A 16,736-nucleotide genomic window follows, 5' to 3' on the forward strand; every position below is an offset into this window, starting at 1 on the left:
GAGTCGAAGGCGAACAAGGAGAGAAGGGATGCTGATGAAGAGTCGACAACGAACAAGGAGAGAAGGGATGCTGATGAAGAGTCGACGGCAAACAAGGAGAGAAGGGATGCTGATGAAGAGTCGACGGCGAACAAGGAGAGAAGGGATGCTGATGAAGAGTCGAAGGCGAACAAGGAGAGAAGGGATGCTGATGAAGAGTCGAAGGCGAACAAGGAGAGAAGGGATGCTGATGAAGAGTCGAAGGCGAACAAGGAGAGAAGGGATGCTGATGAAGAGTCGAAAGCGAACAAGGAGAGAAGGGATGCTGATGAAGAGTCGAAGGCGAACAATGAGAGAAGGGATGCTGATGAACAGTCGACGGCGAACAAGGAGAGAAAGGATGCTGATGAACAGTTGATGGCGGACAACGAGAGAAGGGATGCTGATGAACAGTCGACGGCGAACAAGGAGAGAAAGGATGTTGATGAAAAGTCGACGGCGAACAAGGAGAGAAGGGATGCTGTTGAAGAGTCGACGACGAACAAGGAGAGAAGGGATGCTGATGAAGAGTCGAAGGCAAACAAGGAGAGAAGGGATGCTGATGAAGAGTCGACGGCAAACAAGGAGAGAAGGGATGCTGATGAAGAGTCGACGACGAACAAGGAGAGAAGGGATGCTGATGAAGAGTCGACGGCGAACAAGGAGAGAAGGGATGCTGATGAAGAGTCGACGGCGAACAAGGAGAGAAGGGATGCTGATGAAGAGTCGACGGCAAACAAGGAGAGAAGGGATGCTGTTGAAGAGTCGACGGCGAACAAGGAGAGAAGGGATGCTGATGAAGAGTCGACGGGGAACAAGGAGAGAAGGGATGTGGATGAAGAGTCGACGGCGAACAAAGAGGGAAGGGATGTGGATGAAGAGTCGACGGCGAACAAGGAGAGAAAGGATGCTGATGAAGAGTCAACGGCGAACAAGGAGAGAAGGGATGCTGATGAAGAGTCGAAGGCGAACAAGGAGAGAACAGATGCTGATGAAGAGTCGACGGCGAACAAGGAGAGAAGGGATGCTGATGAAGAGTCGACGGGGAACAAGGAGAGAAGGGATGTGGATGAAGAGTCGACGGCAAACATGGAGGGAAGGGATGTGGATGAAGAGTCGACGGCGAACAAGGAGAGAAGGGATGCTGATGAAGAGTCGATGGGGAACAAGGAGAGAAAGATTGTTGATGAAGAGTCGACGGGGAACAAGGAGAGAAGGGATGCTGATGAAGAGTAGACGGCAAACAAGGAGAGAAGGGATGCTGTTGAAGAGTCGAAGGCGAACAAGGAGAGAACAGATGCTGATGAAGAGTCGACGGCGAACAAGGAGAGAAGGGATGCTGATGAAGAGTCGACGGGGAACAAGGAGAGAAGGGATGCTGATGAAGAGTTGACGGCGAACAAGGAGAGAAGGGATGCTGATGAAGAGTCGAAGGCGAACAAGGAGAGAAGGGATGCTGATGAAGAGTCGACGAAGAACAAGGAGAGAAGGGATGCTGATGAAGAGTCGAAGGCGAACAAGGAGAGAAGGGATGCTGATGAAGAGTCGATGGCGAACAAGGAGAGAAGGGATGCTGATGAAGCGTCGACGGGGAACAAGGAGGAAAGATTGTTGATGAAGAGTCGACGGGGAACAAGGAGAGAAGGGATGCTGATGAAGAGTCGACGGCGAACAAGGAGAGAAGGGATACTGATGAAGAGTCGACGGCGAACAAGGAGAGAAGGGACGCTGATGAAGAGTCGACAGCGAACAAGGAGAGAAGGGATGCTGATGAAGAGTCGACGGCAAACACGGAGAGAAGGGACGCTGATGAAGGGTCGACAGCGAACAAGGAGTGAAAGGATGGGGGAGGAAAAGGTGAAGGAGGTACGTACATTTCTGGTCTTTCCAGGTGACGGTGGGCTCGGGCCGACCCACCGCCAGGCAGAAGAGGTTGACGTTCTCGCCTTCGTTTACCGACACGTCCGTGGAGATGTTGATGATCCTGGCCGGCACTGACAAAGAACATCACAACAAGGTCTCAGTTAGAAAGTCCAACGTGTTACATGTTTCTGGTTAAGCTGGATAATTGTTGTCTTCTTCTCACTCCATTTCATGCAAAATTGGATCTTCATGCTTACATAATCAATCAATCAATCAATCAATCAATCAATCAATCAATCAATCAATGTTTACTTATATAGCCCTAAATCACGAGTGTCACAACGACATCCTGGGCTCAGATCCCACATCAGGGCAAGAAAAACTCAACCCAATGGGATAACCATGAGAAACCTTGGAGGGGACCGCAGATGTGGGACCCCCACCTGGGCGACCTGTGCAAACGACGTCGAGTGGATCTAGCTTAATATTGTGAGAGTCCAGTCCATAGAGTATGGAGTTAATAGTGTGAGAGTCCAGTCCATAGTGGATCTAGCTTAATATTGTGAGAGTCCAGTCCATAGTGGATCTAACATAATAGTGTGATAGTCCAGTCCATAGTGGATCTAACATAATAGTGTGAGAGTCTAGTCCATAGTGGATCTAACATAATAGTGAGAGTCCAGTCCATAGTGGATTTAACATTATAGTGTGAGAGTCCAGTCCACAGTGGATCTAACATAATAGTGTGAGAGTCCAGTCCATAGTGGATCTAGCATAATAGTGTGATAGTCCAGTCCATAGTGGATCTAACATAATCGTGTGAGAGTCCAGTCCATAGTGGATCTAGCATAATAGTGTGAGAGTCCAGTCCATAGTGGATCTAACATAATAGTGTGAGAGTCCAGTCCATAGTGGATCTAACATAATAGTGAGATTCCAGTCCGTGGTGGATTTAACATTATAGTGTGAGAGTCCAGTCCGTGGTGGATTTAACATAATATTGTGAGAGTTCAGTCCATAGTGGATGTAACGTAATAGTGTGAGAGTCCAGTCCATAGTGGATCTAACATAATAGTGAGATTCCAGTCCGTGGTGGATTTAACATTATAGTGTGAGAGTCCAGTCCGTGGTGGATTTAACATAATATTGTGAGAGTTCAGTCCATAGTGGATCTAACATAATAGTGTAAGAGTCGAGTCCATAGTGGATCTAACATAGTAGTGAGAGTCCAGTCCATAGTGGATCTAACATAATAGTGTGAGAGTCCAGTCCATGGTGGATCTAACATAATAGTGAGAGTCCAGTCCATAGTGGATCTAACATAATAGTGTGAGAGACCAGTCCATAGTGGATCTAACATAATAGTGAGAGTCCAGTCCATAGTGGATTTAACATTATAGTGTGAGAGTACAGTCCATAGTGGATCTAGCTTAATATTGTGAGAGTCCAGTCCATAGTGGATCTAACATAATAGTGTGAGAGTCCAGTCCATAGTGGATCTAACATAATAGTGTGAGAGTCCAGTCCATAGTGGATCTAACATAATAGTGTGAGAGTCCAGTCCATAGTGGATCTAGCTTAATATTGTGAGAGTCCAGTCCATAGTGGATCTAGCTTAATATTGTGAGAGTCCAGTCCATAGTGGATCTAACATAATAGTGTGAGAGTCCAGTCCATAGTGGATCTAACATAATAGTGTGAGAGTCCAGTCCATAGTGGATCTAACATAATAGTGAGAGTCCAGTCCATAGTGGATCTAACATAATAGTGTGAGAGTCCAGTCCATAGTGGATCTAACATAATATTTTGAGAGTCCAGTCCATAGTGGATCTAACATAATAGTGAGAGTCCAGTCCATAGTGGATCTAACATAATATTGTGAGAGTCCAGTCCATAGTGGATCTAACATAATAGTGTGAGAGTCCAGTCCATAGTGGATCTAACATGATATTGTGAGAGTGCAGTCCATAGTGGATCTAACATAATAGTGTGAGAGTCCAGTCCATAGTGGATCTAACATAATAGTGAGAATCCAGTCCATAGTGGATCTAACATAATAGTGAGAGTCCAGTCCATAGTGGATCTAACATAATAGTTATGTTATGTAGACCAGAAGGAAGTCTTTTACATTTTGAAAATAATCACAACATGATTCCCTTAATGCGCCTTATAATCCGGTGCACCTTATATATGAAAATAGACCTAAATAGACCCGCTCATCAACAGTGCGCCTTATAGTCCAGTGCGCCCTATGGTTTGAAAAATGCGGTCAGTGAAATAATAATATTCTTACTTCATGAAAGTTTGTTTAGCACGCTCAGGCCGAGGACCAACTAGCCGCTAAAAACGAGGAACACATGATTGTCAATTATAGAAAACCTTTAACATCAGGGCAAATAAGCTCTGCTTCTTCCTACTCCTTTTCAGACATGTTGAATTGCAGACAGTTCCGAACAAATAAAAGCCATAAGTAATTGGGTTTTGAAGACACTGGAATGTTTTAGCAACACACTCCTGTAGGTGGCGCCCCGCAGCAAGAAAGTCAAAACAATTGTAATAAGATGCAAAAAAAACAGGTGGTGTTTTTTTCCCCTGTCCATTTCCAATCAAAGCTAAAGAGATCATTTTGCAATACTCTTGATCCGTCGACAAACATTGTTCAGCGCCACCGTCACCGAGTGCGTGGGCTTATAGTTAAATTGATAACGAGATGGCCCTTGAATTTAAATTGCCCATTATCGTTGTTTTTAATGAGCTCGGTCGGCTGCTGGAGGTGCCGACTTGCATCTACCGAGGATCCCATTCCTCCCCGGCTTTTTTTTTTTTTTTAGCAGACGCTGCATGCAAAGACTTGAGGACGCACCAGACTGAGACTACAATGGAAGGAGTTGGGTTTGCGTACATGTGTGAGGGTCCGTGCCAAGCTTTGGACCCTGCGGGCCAGATTGTTTTGCTTGGCTGCAATTCGAAAAGTGCGTCAGTCAGCAGCTCGATGCCACCTGTCAGCTGCAAGACTCGTGTTTCCCCCTCAAAAACTAACATCCTGTTCTAACTTCTCAGGTTGGTAGCTGCTGGTAGTACTTTACTGCACATCTGGCTGGCTTTTATTGCTTGATTAGGTCCTGTTTATGTCCACTGACTCATCAAGTCCCGATTCTTTTTATTTTCCATGTCATTTTCTACCGCTTTAGTTGACACTTTGATACCCAAGGCGGTCATGAAATATGTTGTCAGTCCAAGAAGCCCTTTGATTTCCAAAGACTGGCTCGTGCACAGATAGTCTTACTTGGGTAGTTCATGTTGAACAGAACATTCTTAAAATCTAAGTTTCGCAAGCATCCCATTTTAATATTGCTTGGACTTATCCTTTACTCTTCATGATCTTATTCTGCCGCATTTAATAAGGGACCAACCGGCCAACAAACCCCGAGGGACACGGTCGAATGCCTTCTCCAAGTCCACAAAACACATGTAGACTGGTTGGGCAAACTCCCATGCACCCTCAAGGACCCTGCCCAGAGTATAGAGCTGGTCCACAGTTCCATGACCAGGACGAAAACCACACTGTTCCTCCTGAATCCGAGGTTCGACTATCCGGCGTAGCCTCCTCTCCAGTACACCTGAATAGACCTTACCTGGAAGGCTGATATTGATTGGATTTATCCTTTAATCTTCATGATCTTATTCTGCCGCGTTTAATAAGTGACCAACCGGCCAACAAACCCCAACATATCTTATATTGTTGGAAAGGTCTCGATTGTGCATAAAGCGCTACTTTATTTTTGGAACATTTAGTGTTACCTTGGCGACACTCTTAAGGAAAAAAAAAATCCCCAAATGGCCCATTGATTAGGTACACTTGGCCCGATTGATCAGGTACACACCCTTACAGTAGTAGATTTTTTCAGGAAACAACAGAATGAGGTGACATTACCTCTTCTTACTTGACTTATTTCCCAACATATTTTTAGTTGACACTTTGATACCCAAGGCGATCATGAAATATGTAGTCAGTCCAAGAAGCCCTTTGATTTCCAAAGACTGGCTCGTGCACAGATAGTCTTACTTGGGTAGTTCATGTTGAACAGAACATTCCTAAAAGTCTCGGTCTGAAGACTTAAGAGGAGGTGCAGCCACAATCAGACAGTCCGATACCCCATACTCTCTGAGCACTCCCCACAGGACTTCCCGATGGACACGGTCGAATGCCTTCTCCAAGTCCACAAAGCACATGTACCGTAGACTGGTTGGGCAAACTCCCATGCACCCTCAAGGACCCTGCCCAGAGTATAGAGCTGGTCCACAGTTCCACGACCAGGACGGAAACCACACAGTTCCTCCTGAATCCGAGGTTGGACTATCCGGCGTAGCCTCCTCTCCAGTACACCTGAATAGACCTTACCAGGAAGGCTGATATTGAGGGGACTTATCCTTTACTCTTCATGATCTTATTCTGCCGCGTTTAATAAGTGACCAACCGGCCAACAAACCCCAACATATCTTATATTGTTGGAAAGGTCTCCATTGTGCAAACAGCGCTACTTTATTTTTGGAACATTTAGTCTTACCATGGCGACACTCTTAAAGGGGAACATTATCACCAGACCTATGTAAGCGTCAATATATACCTTGACGTTGCAGAAAAAAGACCATACATTTTTTTAACCGATTTCCGAACTCTAAATGGGTGAATTTTGGGAAGCAATCCGCCATTTTCTCAAACACCGAGTCAAATCAGCTCTGTTATTTTCCGTTTTTTCGACTGTTTTCCGTACCTTGGAGACATCATGCCTCGTCGGTGTGTTGTCGGAGGGTGTGACAACACGAACAGGGACGGATTCAAGTTGCACCAGTGGCCCAAAGATGCCAAAGTGGTAAGAAATTGGACGTTTGTTCCGCACACTTTACCGACGAAAGCTATGCTACGACAGAGATGGCAAGAATGTGTGGATATCCTGCGACACTCAAAGCAGATGCATTTCCAACCATAAAGTCAAAGAAATCTGCCGCCAGACCCCCATTGAATCTGCCGGAGTGTGTGAGCAATTCAGGGACAAAGGACCTCGCTAGCACGGCAAGCAATGGCGGCAGTTTGATCCCGCAGACGAGCGAGCTAAACCCCCTATCGACCCTAGCTTCCCTGGCCTGCTGACATCAACTCCAAAACTGGACAGCTCAGCTTTCAGGAAAAGAGCGCGGATGAGGGTATGTCTACAGAATATATTAATTGATGAAAATTGGGCTGTCTGCACTCTCAAAGTGCATGTTGTTGCCAAATGTATTTCATATGCTGTAAACCTAGTTCATAGTTGTTAGTTTCCTTTAATGCCAAACAAACACATACCAATCGTTGGTTAGAAGGCGATCGCCGAATTCGTCCTCGCTTTCTCCCGTGTCGCTGGCTGTCGTGTCGTTTTCGTCGGTTTCGCTTGCATATGGTTCAAACCGATATGGCTCAATAGCTTCAGTTTCTTCTTCAATTTCGTTTTCGCTACCTGCCTCCACACTACAACCATCCGTTTCAATACATGCGTAATCTGTTGAATCGCTTAAGCCGCTGAAATCCGAGTCTAAATCCGAGCTAATGTCGCTATAGCTTGCTGTTCTTTCTGCCATGTTTGTTTGTGTTGGCTTCACTATGTGACGTCACAGGAAAATGGACGGGTGTATATAACGATGGTTAAAATCAGGCACTTTGAAGCTTTTTTTAGGGATATTGCGTGATGGGTAACATTTTGAAAAAAACTTTGAAAAATATAATAAGCCACTGGGAACTGATTTTTAATGGTTCTAACCATTCTGAAATTGTGACAATGTTCCTCTTTAAGGAAAGAAAACCCAAAATGGGTAAACTTTGCCCGATTGATCAGGTACACACCCTTACAGTAGTAGATGTTTTCAGGAAACAACAGAATGAGGTGACATTACCTCTTCTTACTTGACTTATTTCCCAACATATTTTTAGTTGACACTTTGATACCCAAGGCGATCATGAAATATGTTGTCAGTCCAAGAAGCCCTTTGATTTCCAAAGACTGGCTTGTGCACAGATAGTCTTACTTGGGTAGTTCATGTTGAACAGAACATTCCTAAAAGTCTCGGTCTGAAGACTTAAGAGGAGGTGCAGCCACAATCAGACAGTCCGATACCCCATACTCTCTGAGCACTCCCCACAGGACTTCCCGATGGACACGGTCCAATGCCTTCTCCAAGTCCACAAAGCACATGTAGACTGGTTGGGCAAACTCCCATGCACCCTCAAGGACCCTGCCCAGAGTATAGAGCTGGTCCACAGTTCTACGACCAGGACGAAAACCACACTGTTCCTCCTGAATCCGAGGTTCGACTATCCGGCGTAGCCTCCTCTCCAGTACACCTGAATAGACCTTACCAGGAAGGCTGATATTGAGGGGACTTATCCTTTAATCTTCATGATCTTATTCTGCCGCGTTTAATAAGTGACCAACCGGCCAACAAACCCCAACATATCTTATATTGTTGGAAAGGTCTCGATTGTGCATAAAGCGCTACTTTATTTTCGGAACATTTAGTCTTACCATGGCGACACTCTTAAAGGGGAACATTATCACCAGACCTATGTAAGCGTCAATATATACCTTGATGTTGCAGAAAAAAAGACCATACATTTTTTTAACCGATTTCCGAACTCTAAATGAGTGAATTTTGGCGAATTAAACGCCTTTTTAATATTCGCTCTCGGAGCGATGACGTCACAACGTGGCGTCACATCGGGAAGCAATCCGCCATTTTCTCAAACACCGAGTCAAATCAGCTCTGTTATTTTCCGTTTTTTCGACTGTTTTCCGTACCTTGGAGACATCATGCCTCGTCGGTGTGTTGTCGGAGGGTGTGACAACACGAACAGGGACGGATTCAAGTTGCACCAGTGGCCCAAAGATGCGAAAGTGTAAAGTGGCACACTTTACCGACGAAAGCTATGCTACGACAGAGATGGCAAGAATGATTGGATATCCTGCGACACTCAAAGCAGATGCATTTCCAACGATAAAGTCAAAGAAATCTGCCGCCAGACCCCCATTGAATCTGCCGGAGTGTGTGAGCAATTCAGGGACAAAGTACCTCGGTAGCACGGCAAGCAATGTTTGTTCCCGCAGACGAGTGAGCTAAACCCACTATTGACTCTAGCTTCCCTGGCCTGCTGACATCAACTCCAAAACTGGACAGATCAGCTTTCAGGAAAAGAGCGCGGATGAGGGTATGTCTACAGAATATATTAATTGATGAAAATTGGGCTGTCTGCACTCTCAAAGTGCATGTTGTTGCCAAATGTATTTCATATGCTGTAAACCTAGTTCATAGTTGTTAGTTTCCTTTAATGCCAAACAAACACATACCAATCGTTGGTTAGAAGGCGATCGCCGAATTCGTCCTCGCTTTCTCCCGTGTCGCTGGCTGTCGTGTCGTTTTCGTCGGTTTCGCTTGCATACGGTTCAAACCGATTTGGCTCAATAGCTTCAGTTTCTTCTTCAATTTGGTTTTCGCTACCTGCCTCCACACTACAACCATCCGTTTCAATACATGCGTAATCTGTTGAATCGCTTAAGCCGCTGAAATCCGAGTCTGAATCCGAGCTAATGTCGCTATAGCTTGCTGTTCTATCCGCCATGTTTGTTTGTGTTAGCTTCACTATGTGACGTCACAGGAAAATGGACGGGTGGTTATAACGATGGTTAAAATCAGGCACTTTGAAGCTTTTTTAGGGATATTGCGTGGTGGGTAAAATTTTGAAAAAAACTTCGAAAAATATAATAAGCCACTGGGAACTGATTTTTAATGGTTTTAACCATTCTGAACTTGTGATAATGTTCCCCTTTAAGGAAAGAAAACCCAAAATGGGTAAACTTGGCCCGATTGATCAGGTACACACCCTTACAGTAGTAGATTTTTTCAGGAAACAACAGAATGAGGTGACATTACCTCTTCTTACTTGACTTATTTCCCAACATATTTTTAGTTGACACTTTGATACCGAAGGCGGTCATGAAATATGTTGTCAGTCCAAGAAGCCCTTTGATTTCCAAAGACTGGCTCGTGCACAGATAGTCTTACTTGGTTCATGTTGAACAGAACATTCCTAAAAGTCTCGGTCTGAAGACTTAAGAGGAGGTGCAGCCACAATCAGACAGTCCGATACCCCATACTCTCTGAGCACTCCCCACAGGACTTCCCGAGGGACACGGTCCAATGCCTTCTCCAAGTCCACAAAACACATGTAGACTGGTTGGGCAAACTCCCATGCACCCTCAAGGACCCTGCCCAGAGTATAGAGCTGGTCCACAGTTCTACGACCAGGACGAAAACCACACTGTTCCTCCTGAATCCGAGGTTGGACTATCCGGCGTAGCCTCCTCTCCAGTACACCTGAATAGACCTTACCTGGAAGGCTGATATTGATTGGACTTATCCTTTAATCTTCATGATCTTATTCTGCCGCGTTTAATAAGTGACCAACCGGCCAACAAACCCCAACATATCTTATATTGTTGGAAAGGTCTCGATTGTGCATAAAGCGCTACTTTATTTTTGGAACATTTAGTGTTACCATGGCGACACTCTTAAGGGAAAAAAACAAACCAAAATGGGCACATTGATTAGGTGCACTTGGCCCATTGATTAGGCACCCTTACAGTAGTAGATTTTTTCCAGGAAACAACAGAATGAGGCGACATTACCTCTTCTTAGTTTACTTATTTCTTGACATATTTTTAACCTTTCCAACGTCTAAATGTTCAGTACATTCAGGAAATGCTCTCTTGCTAAGTGCTAGCATACTAACTATTAGCATTTTAACATTCAATCTATTTTACTCATATTATATACAAATATATACCAGACATGGCGTAGGAACAATATAGAACAGTCTCGCCACTTTTGGTATTTCCTCTTATCTGGTTTGATGTAGCATGCTAACGTTAGCATACTGGCGATTTATAACTAGTCGGGTTGTGTTCTTTGTCCTTTAAATATAGATATTTTGTTGTTAGCTAGCCGACAGTGAATCTCTTTGAAATACACGTTTTTTTAATATAATTTTTTTTCATTTCAAAAGGGTATGTGAGGTCAAATAATTTAATTTAAACTTGAAGAAATGAAGGAGCTTATTGGCGTTCAATCAATCGCAACTGGACTGTTTGGTTTGTCTGAGAAGACGTCTCACCAAGTGAGTACTCTGTGATTGTGTGCTGCCGAACATGCTCCTCATGCCTGTAAAAAAATATATATGGCGAACCGGTACTTTTCAAACTGAGTATAGTACCGTTTTTGATTCATTAGTAACGCGATACTACACCAGTACCGGTATACCGTACAACCCTAGATGACGCCAAAGCTGGCTTTTTGTAGATACAGTGGTGGTCAAAAGTGTACGTACACTTGTAAAGAACTTCATGTCATGGCTGTCTTGACTTTACAATCATTTCTATTTTTTTGTGATGTAGTGATTGGAGCACATACTTGTTGGTCACAAAAAACATTCATGAAGTTTGCTTCTTTTATGAATTTATTATGGCTCTACTGAAAATGTGAGCAAATCAAAAGTATACATACAGCAATGTTAATATTTGCTTACATGTCCCTTGGCAAGTTTACCTGCAATAAGGCACTTTTGGTAGCCATCCACAAGCTTCTGCTTGACCACTTGACCACTAAATTGCTGCAGTTCAGCTAAACGTGTTGCTTTTCTGACATGGACTTGTTTCTTCAGCATTGTCCACACCTTTAAGTCAGGACTTTAGGAAGGCCATTCTAAAACATTCATTCTAGCCTGATTTAGCCATTCCTTTACCACTTTTGAGGTGTGTTTGGGGTCATTGTCCTGTTGGAACACCCAACTGCGCCCAAGACCCAACCTACGGGCTGATGATTTTAGCTTGTCCTGAACAATTTGGAGGTACCATATTTTTCGGACTATAAGTCGCTCCGGAGTATAAGTCGCACCGGCCGGAAATGCATAATAAAGAAGGCAAAAAAACATATAAGTCGCACTGGAGTATAAGTCGCATTTTTGGGGGAAATGTATTTGATAAAAGCCAACAGCAAGAATAGACATTTGAAAGACAATTTAAAATAAATCAAGAATAGTGAACAACAGGCTGAATAAGTGTACGTTATGTGAGGCATAAATAACCAACTGGTATGTTAACGCATACTTGCCAACCTTGAGACCTCCGATTTCGGGAGGTGGGGGGTGGGGGGTGGGGGCGTGGTCGAGGTGGGGCGAGGGGCGTGGTTAAGATATATATATAAGAAATACTTGACTTTCAGTGAATTCTAGCTATATATATATATATATATATATATATATATATATATATATATTTTTTTTTTTATTTTATTTTTTTTATTTATTTTTTTTATTACATATATACATATATATATAAAAGAAATACTTGAATTTCAGTGTTCATTTATTTACACATATACACACACATAACACTCATCTACTCATTGTTGAGTTAAGGGTTGAATTGTCCATCCTTGTTCTATTCTCTGTCACTATTTCAGAACACACACATTATACAAATATACATTATAAAATCAATAAGAAAACGGGAGCTCTAGTTTGGGAGTCTGAATTAGGATCAGAAGTTCTTATATAAACATTGCGTACTCACATCGCCATTTTGTATTGATTACTGCAGCTGTGCACTGGATTCATTCACAAATACAAACTAAAACCCACAAACACTTTAGAGTTAGGCTTCACCATCAGAATGTGACGTGTACTTAAACTTATAAAGATCACATGGATATTATTCAGTGAGTTGATTCACCAAAACTAACCTGTTATACAGGAGGAAAAAGCACACAGGACGTTTCAATTGTTCACAGACTGGTCGCTCTCATCAGAATGACAAGACACTTCCGGTCTGCAGGTGATAGCATTCAATTGGGAAGAAACGCCCTACTGCCCCCTACTGACCAATGTGAATACTGATAAATGTGGAATGACAGCTCCAAAAACGAATTCAAACCACAAAATAAAATAAATAAATCAACACAAAAATGTGACACATTATGGGTGGGTCACATGTGCATGTACAGTAGATGGCAGTATTGTCCTGTTTAAAAGTGTCACAACATTGCTGTTTACGGCAGACAAACTGCTTTACAGTAGACGAAAACTTGACTGCTGTTGTTATGTGATGTTGCCACGCTGGGAGGACGTTAATGAAACTGCCTAACAATAAACCCACATAAGAAACCAAGAACTCGCCCTCGATCATTAGCTGTTTATATTGTGGGAAAGCGGACTTGTGAACAGGCTGTCAACACGTCACTCAGGTCCGTATGGAGCTGGAGGGGGCGTGGCCTCCAGCTCCGCCTGAATTTCGGGAGAAAATTTGTCCCGGGAGGTTTTCGAGAGAGGCGCTGAATTTCGGGAGTCTCCCGGAAAATCAGGGAGGGTTGGCAAGTATGTGTTAACGTAACATATTATGGTAAGAGTCATTCAAATAACTATAACATATAGAACATGCTATACGTTTACCAAACAATCTGTCACTCCTAATCGCTAAATCCCATGAAATCTTCTTCCTCTGTGTCGCTTCTGGTATCCTTTCTTTCTGCTGCTCGATTCCCCGTTTTCTGCTGCATATTTCACTACTTCCAGCTTGTAATCTGCAGTATATGATTTCCTTTTCGGTGCCATTTTTGTTCAGCCCTCCTCAGTTTTTACAAGTTACCGCCATTGTTGAAATGATCCATTTTCCTAGGTACGGACGTAGTAGCATGTAGCATCTTTTTTTTCCACAATACACCGCCACCATGACCCACAATGCACTTGTGCCATGACCCGCCCCCCGCATAATTTCTATTGGTTGACGTATGTGACGATTGCTGACGTGTGTGTGGCGATTGCTGACATTCGCCTCGTCTCTTATGGGAATGAGATAAATAATATTATTTGATATTTTACGGTAATGTCTTAATCATTTCACACATAAGTTTCTCCGGAGTATAAATCGCACCCCCGGCCAAACTATGAAAAAAACTGCGATTTATAATCCGAAAAATACGGTAGTTCAGCTAAATGTGTTGGTTTTCTGACATGGACTTGTTTCTTCAGCATTGTCCACACGTTTAAGTCAGGACTTTGGGAAGGCCATTCTAAAACCTTCATTCTAGCCTGATTTAGCCATTCCTTTACCACTTTTGAGGTGTGTTTGGGGTCATTATCTTGTTGGAACACCCGGCTGTGCCCCAGACCCACCTGATGATTTTAGCTTGTCCTGAACAATTTGGAGCTAATCCTCCTTTTTCATTGTCCTATTTAAAGCAGCAGTTCCATTGGCAGCAAGTATGTGCTCCAATCACTCTATCACAAAAAAATAAGAGTTGTAGAAAGTATTGTAAAGTCAAGACAGCCATGACATAATGTTCTTTACAAGTGTATGTAAACTTTTGACCAGGACTGTATCATAACATATTTGGCATGGTTTAAGGAACTACCATATGTTCTCAGTTCTTGCTGCTGATCAGTAATCACTTTGACGTCTGGTGCGGCGGAGCAGATGCAGTCAAGCTTCACGTCTTATCCGTCTGACTCGCTAAATCAAGACAAACAACTCGACAGCTCGTGAAGAAAGGCTCTCTTGGAAAAAGACGCAGCATCACTTTGTCACCTGCCACGCTTACTTTAGCATTTACACTCACTGCGGCTGCGAGGGAGCACTAATGAAGCCACTCCTCATTCATACCACCGCACAATCCTAACATCCTTGCCTGCCGGTGATGAATTTAGGCGTGATTTAACGGAAAAAGCCTCATTGAATCCCCCATAATGCATTCTGATTGCTCCAATCACGGCCAATGAAAAAGCGCAATGAAGTCATTTAGCAAAGTGATGATCCCCAACCTTTTTTTGCACCACGGACCTGTTTAATGTCGGCATTATTTTCAGGGACCTCACTGCAAAAAGTCAGCGTTCAAAAACAAGAAAAAATTTAAGCTGCAAGCAGCGTTGGTCGGGCCCGCGTATTTGGCAGGTGCTAGTCCTAAGTGTCCCAATACTTTTGTCCAGTTTTAGTCCCAAGTGTCCCAATACTTTTGGCAAGTTGTAGTCCTAAGTGTCCCAATACTTTTGTCAAGTTGTAGTCCCAAGTGTCGCAATACTTTTGTCCAGTTTTCGGCCCAAGTGTCCCAATACTTTTGTCCAGTGGTAGTTATAAGTGTCCCAATACTTTTGTCTACTTTTAGTCCGAAGTGTCCCAATACTTTTGTCTACTTTTAGTCCGAAGTGTCCCAATACTTTTGTCTACTTTTAGTCCAAAGTGTCCCAATACTTTTGTCTAGTGTACCTACCTTGTCTGCATTGTGTGGGCACGCTGGTGCTTCCTGCTTTTAAGCAGCCATCTTAAAAAAACAGCAGCGCAGCAGCATCAGCGCAGCAGCATCAGCACAGCGGTTCTTTGAAGGCTCATAAAATCAAAACCGGAGCAGTTAGAAAAATTATTTCGATAAATTTTATTTGGAAGGGTTCAATCTCTCTCCTGTGTTAGTTTGAAGCTGAAACGACAAACGCGCTCAGAGGAGATAATGTTTGAAGAAAGGTGACCGGTTTTTACAAAACATTTTTTTTGAAGGGGAAATTGCAAACTTCCTGTTGATTTTTGCTGAGGGTTGTCAATCTATGAAATGTAGGTCTAAGTGAGACCTACATAGAGGTTTCATGTCTCTCCGACTTTCCCAATGGGAGTTACAGGCTGTGTTTTATTCAAAAATTGCGGTAGAGCGCATTTTTGCGATTTGGGGTTAGGTTTTTTGATTAGATCGCAATTTCTGCTAGTCCTGATGTGTGCGTTCAGTTTGGTGAGTTTTGAAGCATGTTAAGGGGGTCAAATTACAGCTCAAAGAGGCAAAAGTAACTGTTTTTAGTACTTTTTTGTCTTGAAGGGGGAATTGCCAACCTCCTGTTGATTTTTGCCCGAGGATAAACAATTATGAAAACTAGGTCTAAGTCAGACCTATATAGAGGTTTTTGTTTCATGTCTTTCCGACCTTCGTAGTGGGAGTTACTGGCAGTCTAGTTTTTTTTTCCTAGGGGGCGCTAGAGCGCAATTTTGAGTTTTGGGGTTTGGTTTTTTGATCAAAAGTTTTGCCGTATATTACTGATGTGTGTGTAAAATTTGGTGAGTTTTGAAGCATGCTAAGGGGGTCAAATTACAGCGCAAAGTTGCGGAAGAATAATAATAATAATAAGAAAGAATAAAACCTTACAAATTCAATAGGTCCTTATGTCCCATTGCATAAGGACTCCCTTTGGGAGTCCTTATACAATGGGCCATGCGGGCCCTAAAAATACAGAAATTAGAAGTATTTTATTTGAACTAAGCAAAATTATCTGCCAATAGAACAAGAAAATTTGGCTTGTCAAGACTTTCCAAAACAAGTCAAATTAGCTAACTTCAATGAACCCAAAAATAGCTTAAAATAAGTATATTCTCACTAATAACAAGTGCACTTTTCTTGGTAGAAAAAAAAAAAGACCTTTTTGCTCAATATGTTGAAAAATATTCTTAAATGAAGTAAATGCTAGTGCCATTATCTTGACATAATGATATGCGCTTGGCATTACATTTCTTGAAGCAGCAAACTTATACTAAAAACTAGTTTATTGTTCTTAATGGAAAGGCAACAAGGCAAGCGCTTGTTACTCTCGGGGTCTCCTAGCCGCTCAGGCAAATCATATGGTCTAAAAATGCATTTTTCCATGGATAACATGACATCATCGCGCCAAGTGCGTGCTCTTTCAGTCAATTAGTGCACATATATTTTAATTGTAATTTTGAAGAATTTATCTGAATGTGCATGAA

The 16,736-nt window shown here is 42.9% G+C and overlaps 1 protein-coding gene across 1 annotated transcript in view; it reads right to left on the reverse strand.

Annotated features, from left to right (window-relative positions):
- iglon5 (IgLON family member 5) overlaps positions 1–16,736 on the reverse strand; it is a 493,945-nt gene that overhangs the window by 49,619 nt on the left and 427,590 nt on the right. The window contains exon 4 of the mRNA XM_061958753.2: positions 1,893–2,012. Coding sequence (XP_061814737.2) covers positions 1,893–2,012 — 120 coding nt within the window. The remainder of the gene's footprint in view (positions 1–1,892; positions 2,013–16,736) is intronic.

The sequence above is a fragment of the Nerophis lumbriciformis genome, linkage group LG04 (assembly GCF_033978685.3).
Source record: "Nerophis lumbriciformis linkage group LG04, RoL_Nlum_v2.1, whole genome shotgun sequence".
Lineage (NCBI taxonomy): Eukaryota > Metazoa > Chordata > Actinopteri > Syngnathiformes > Syngnathidae > Nerophis > Nerophis lumbriciformis.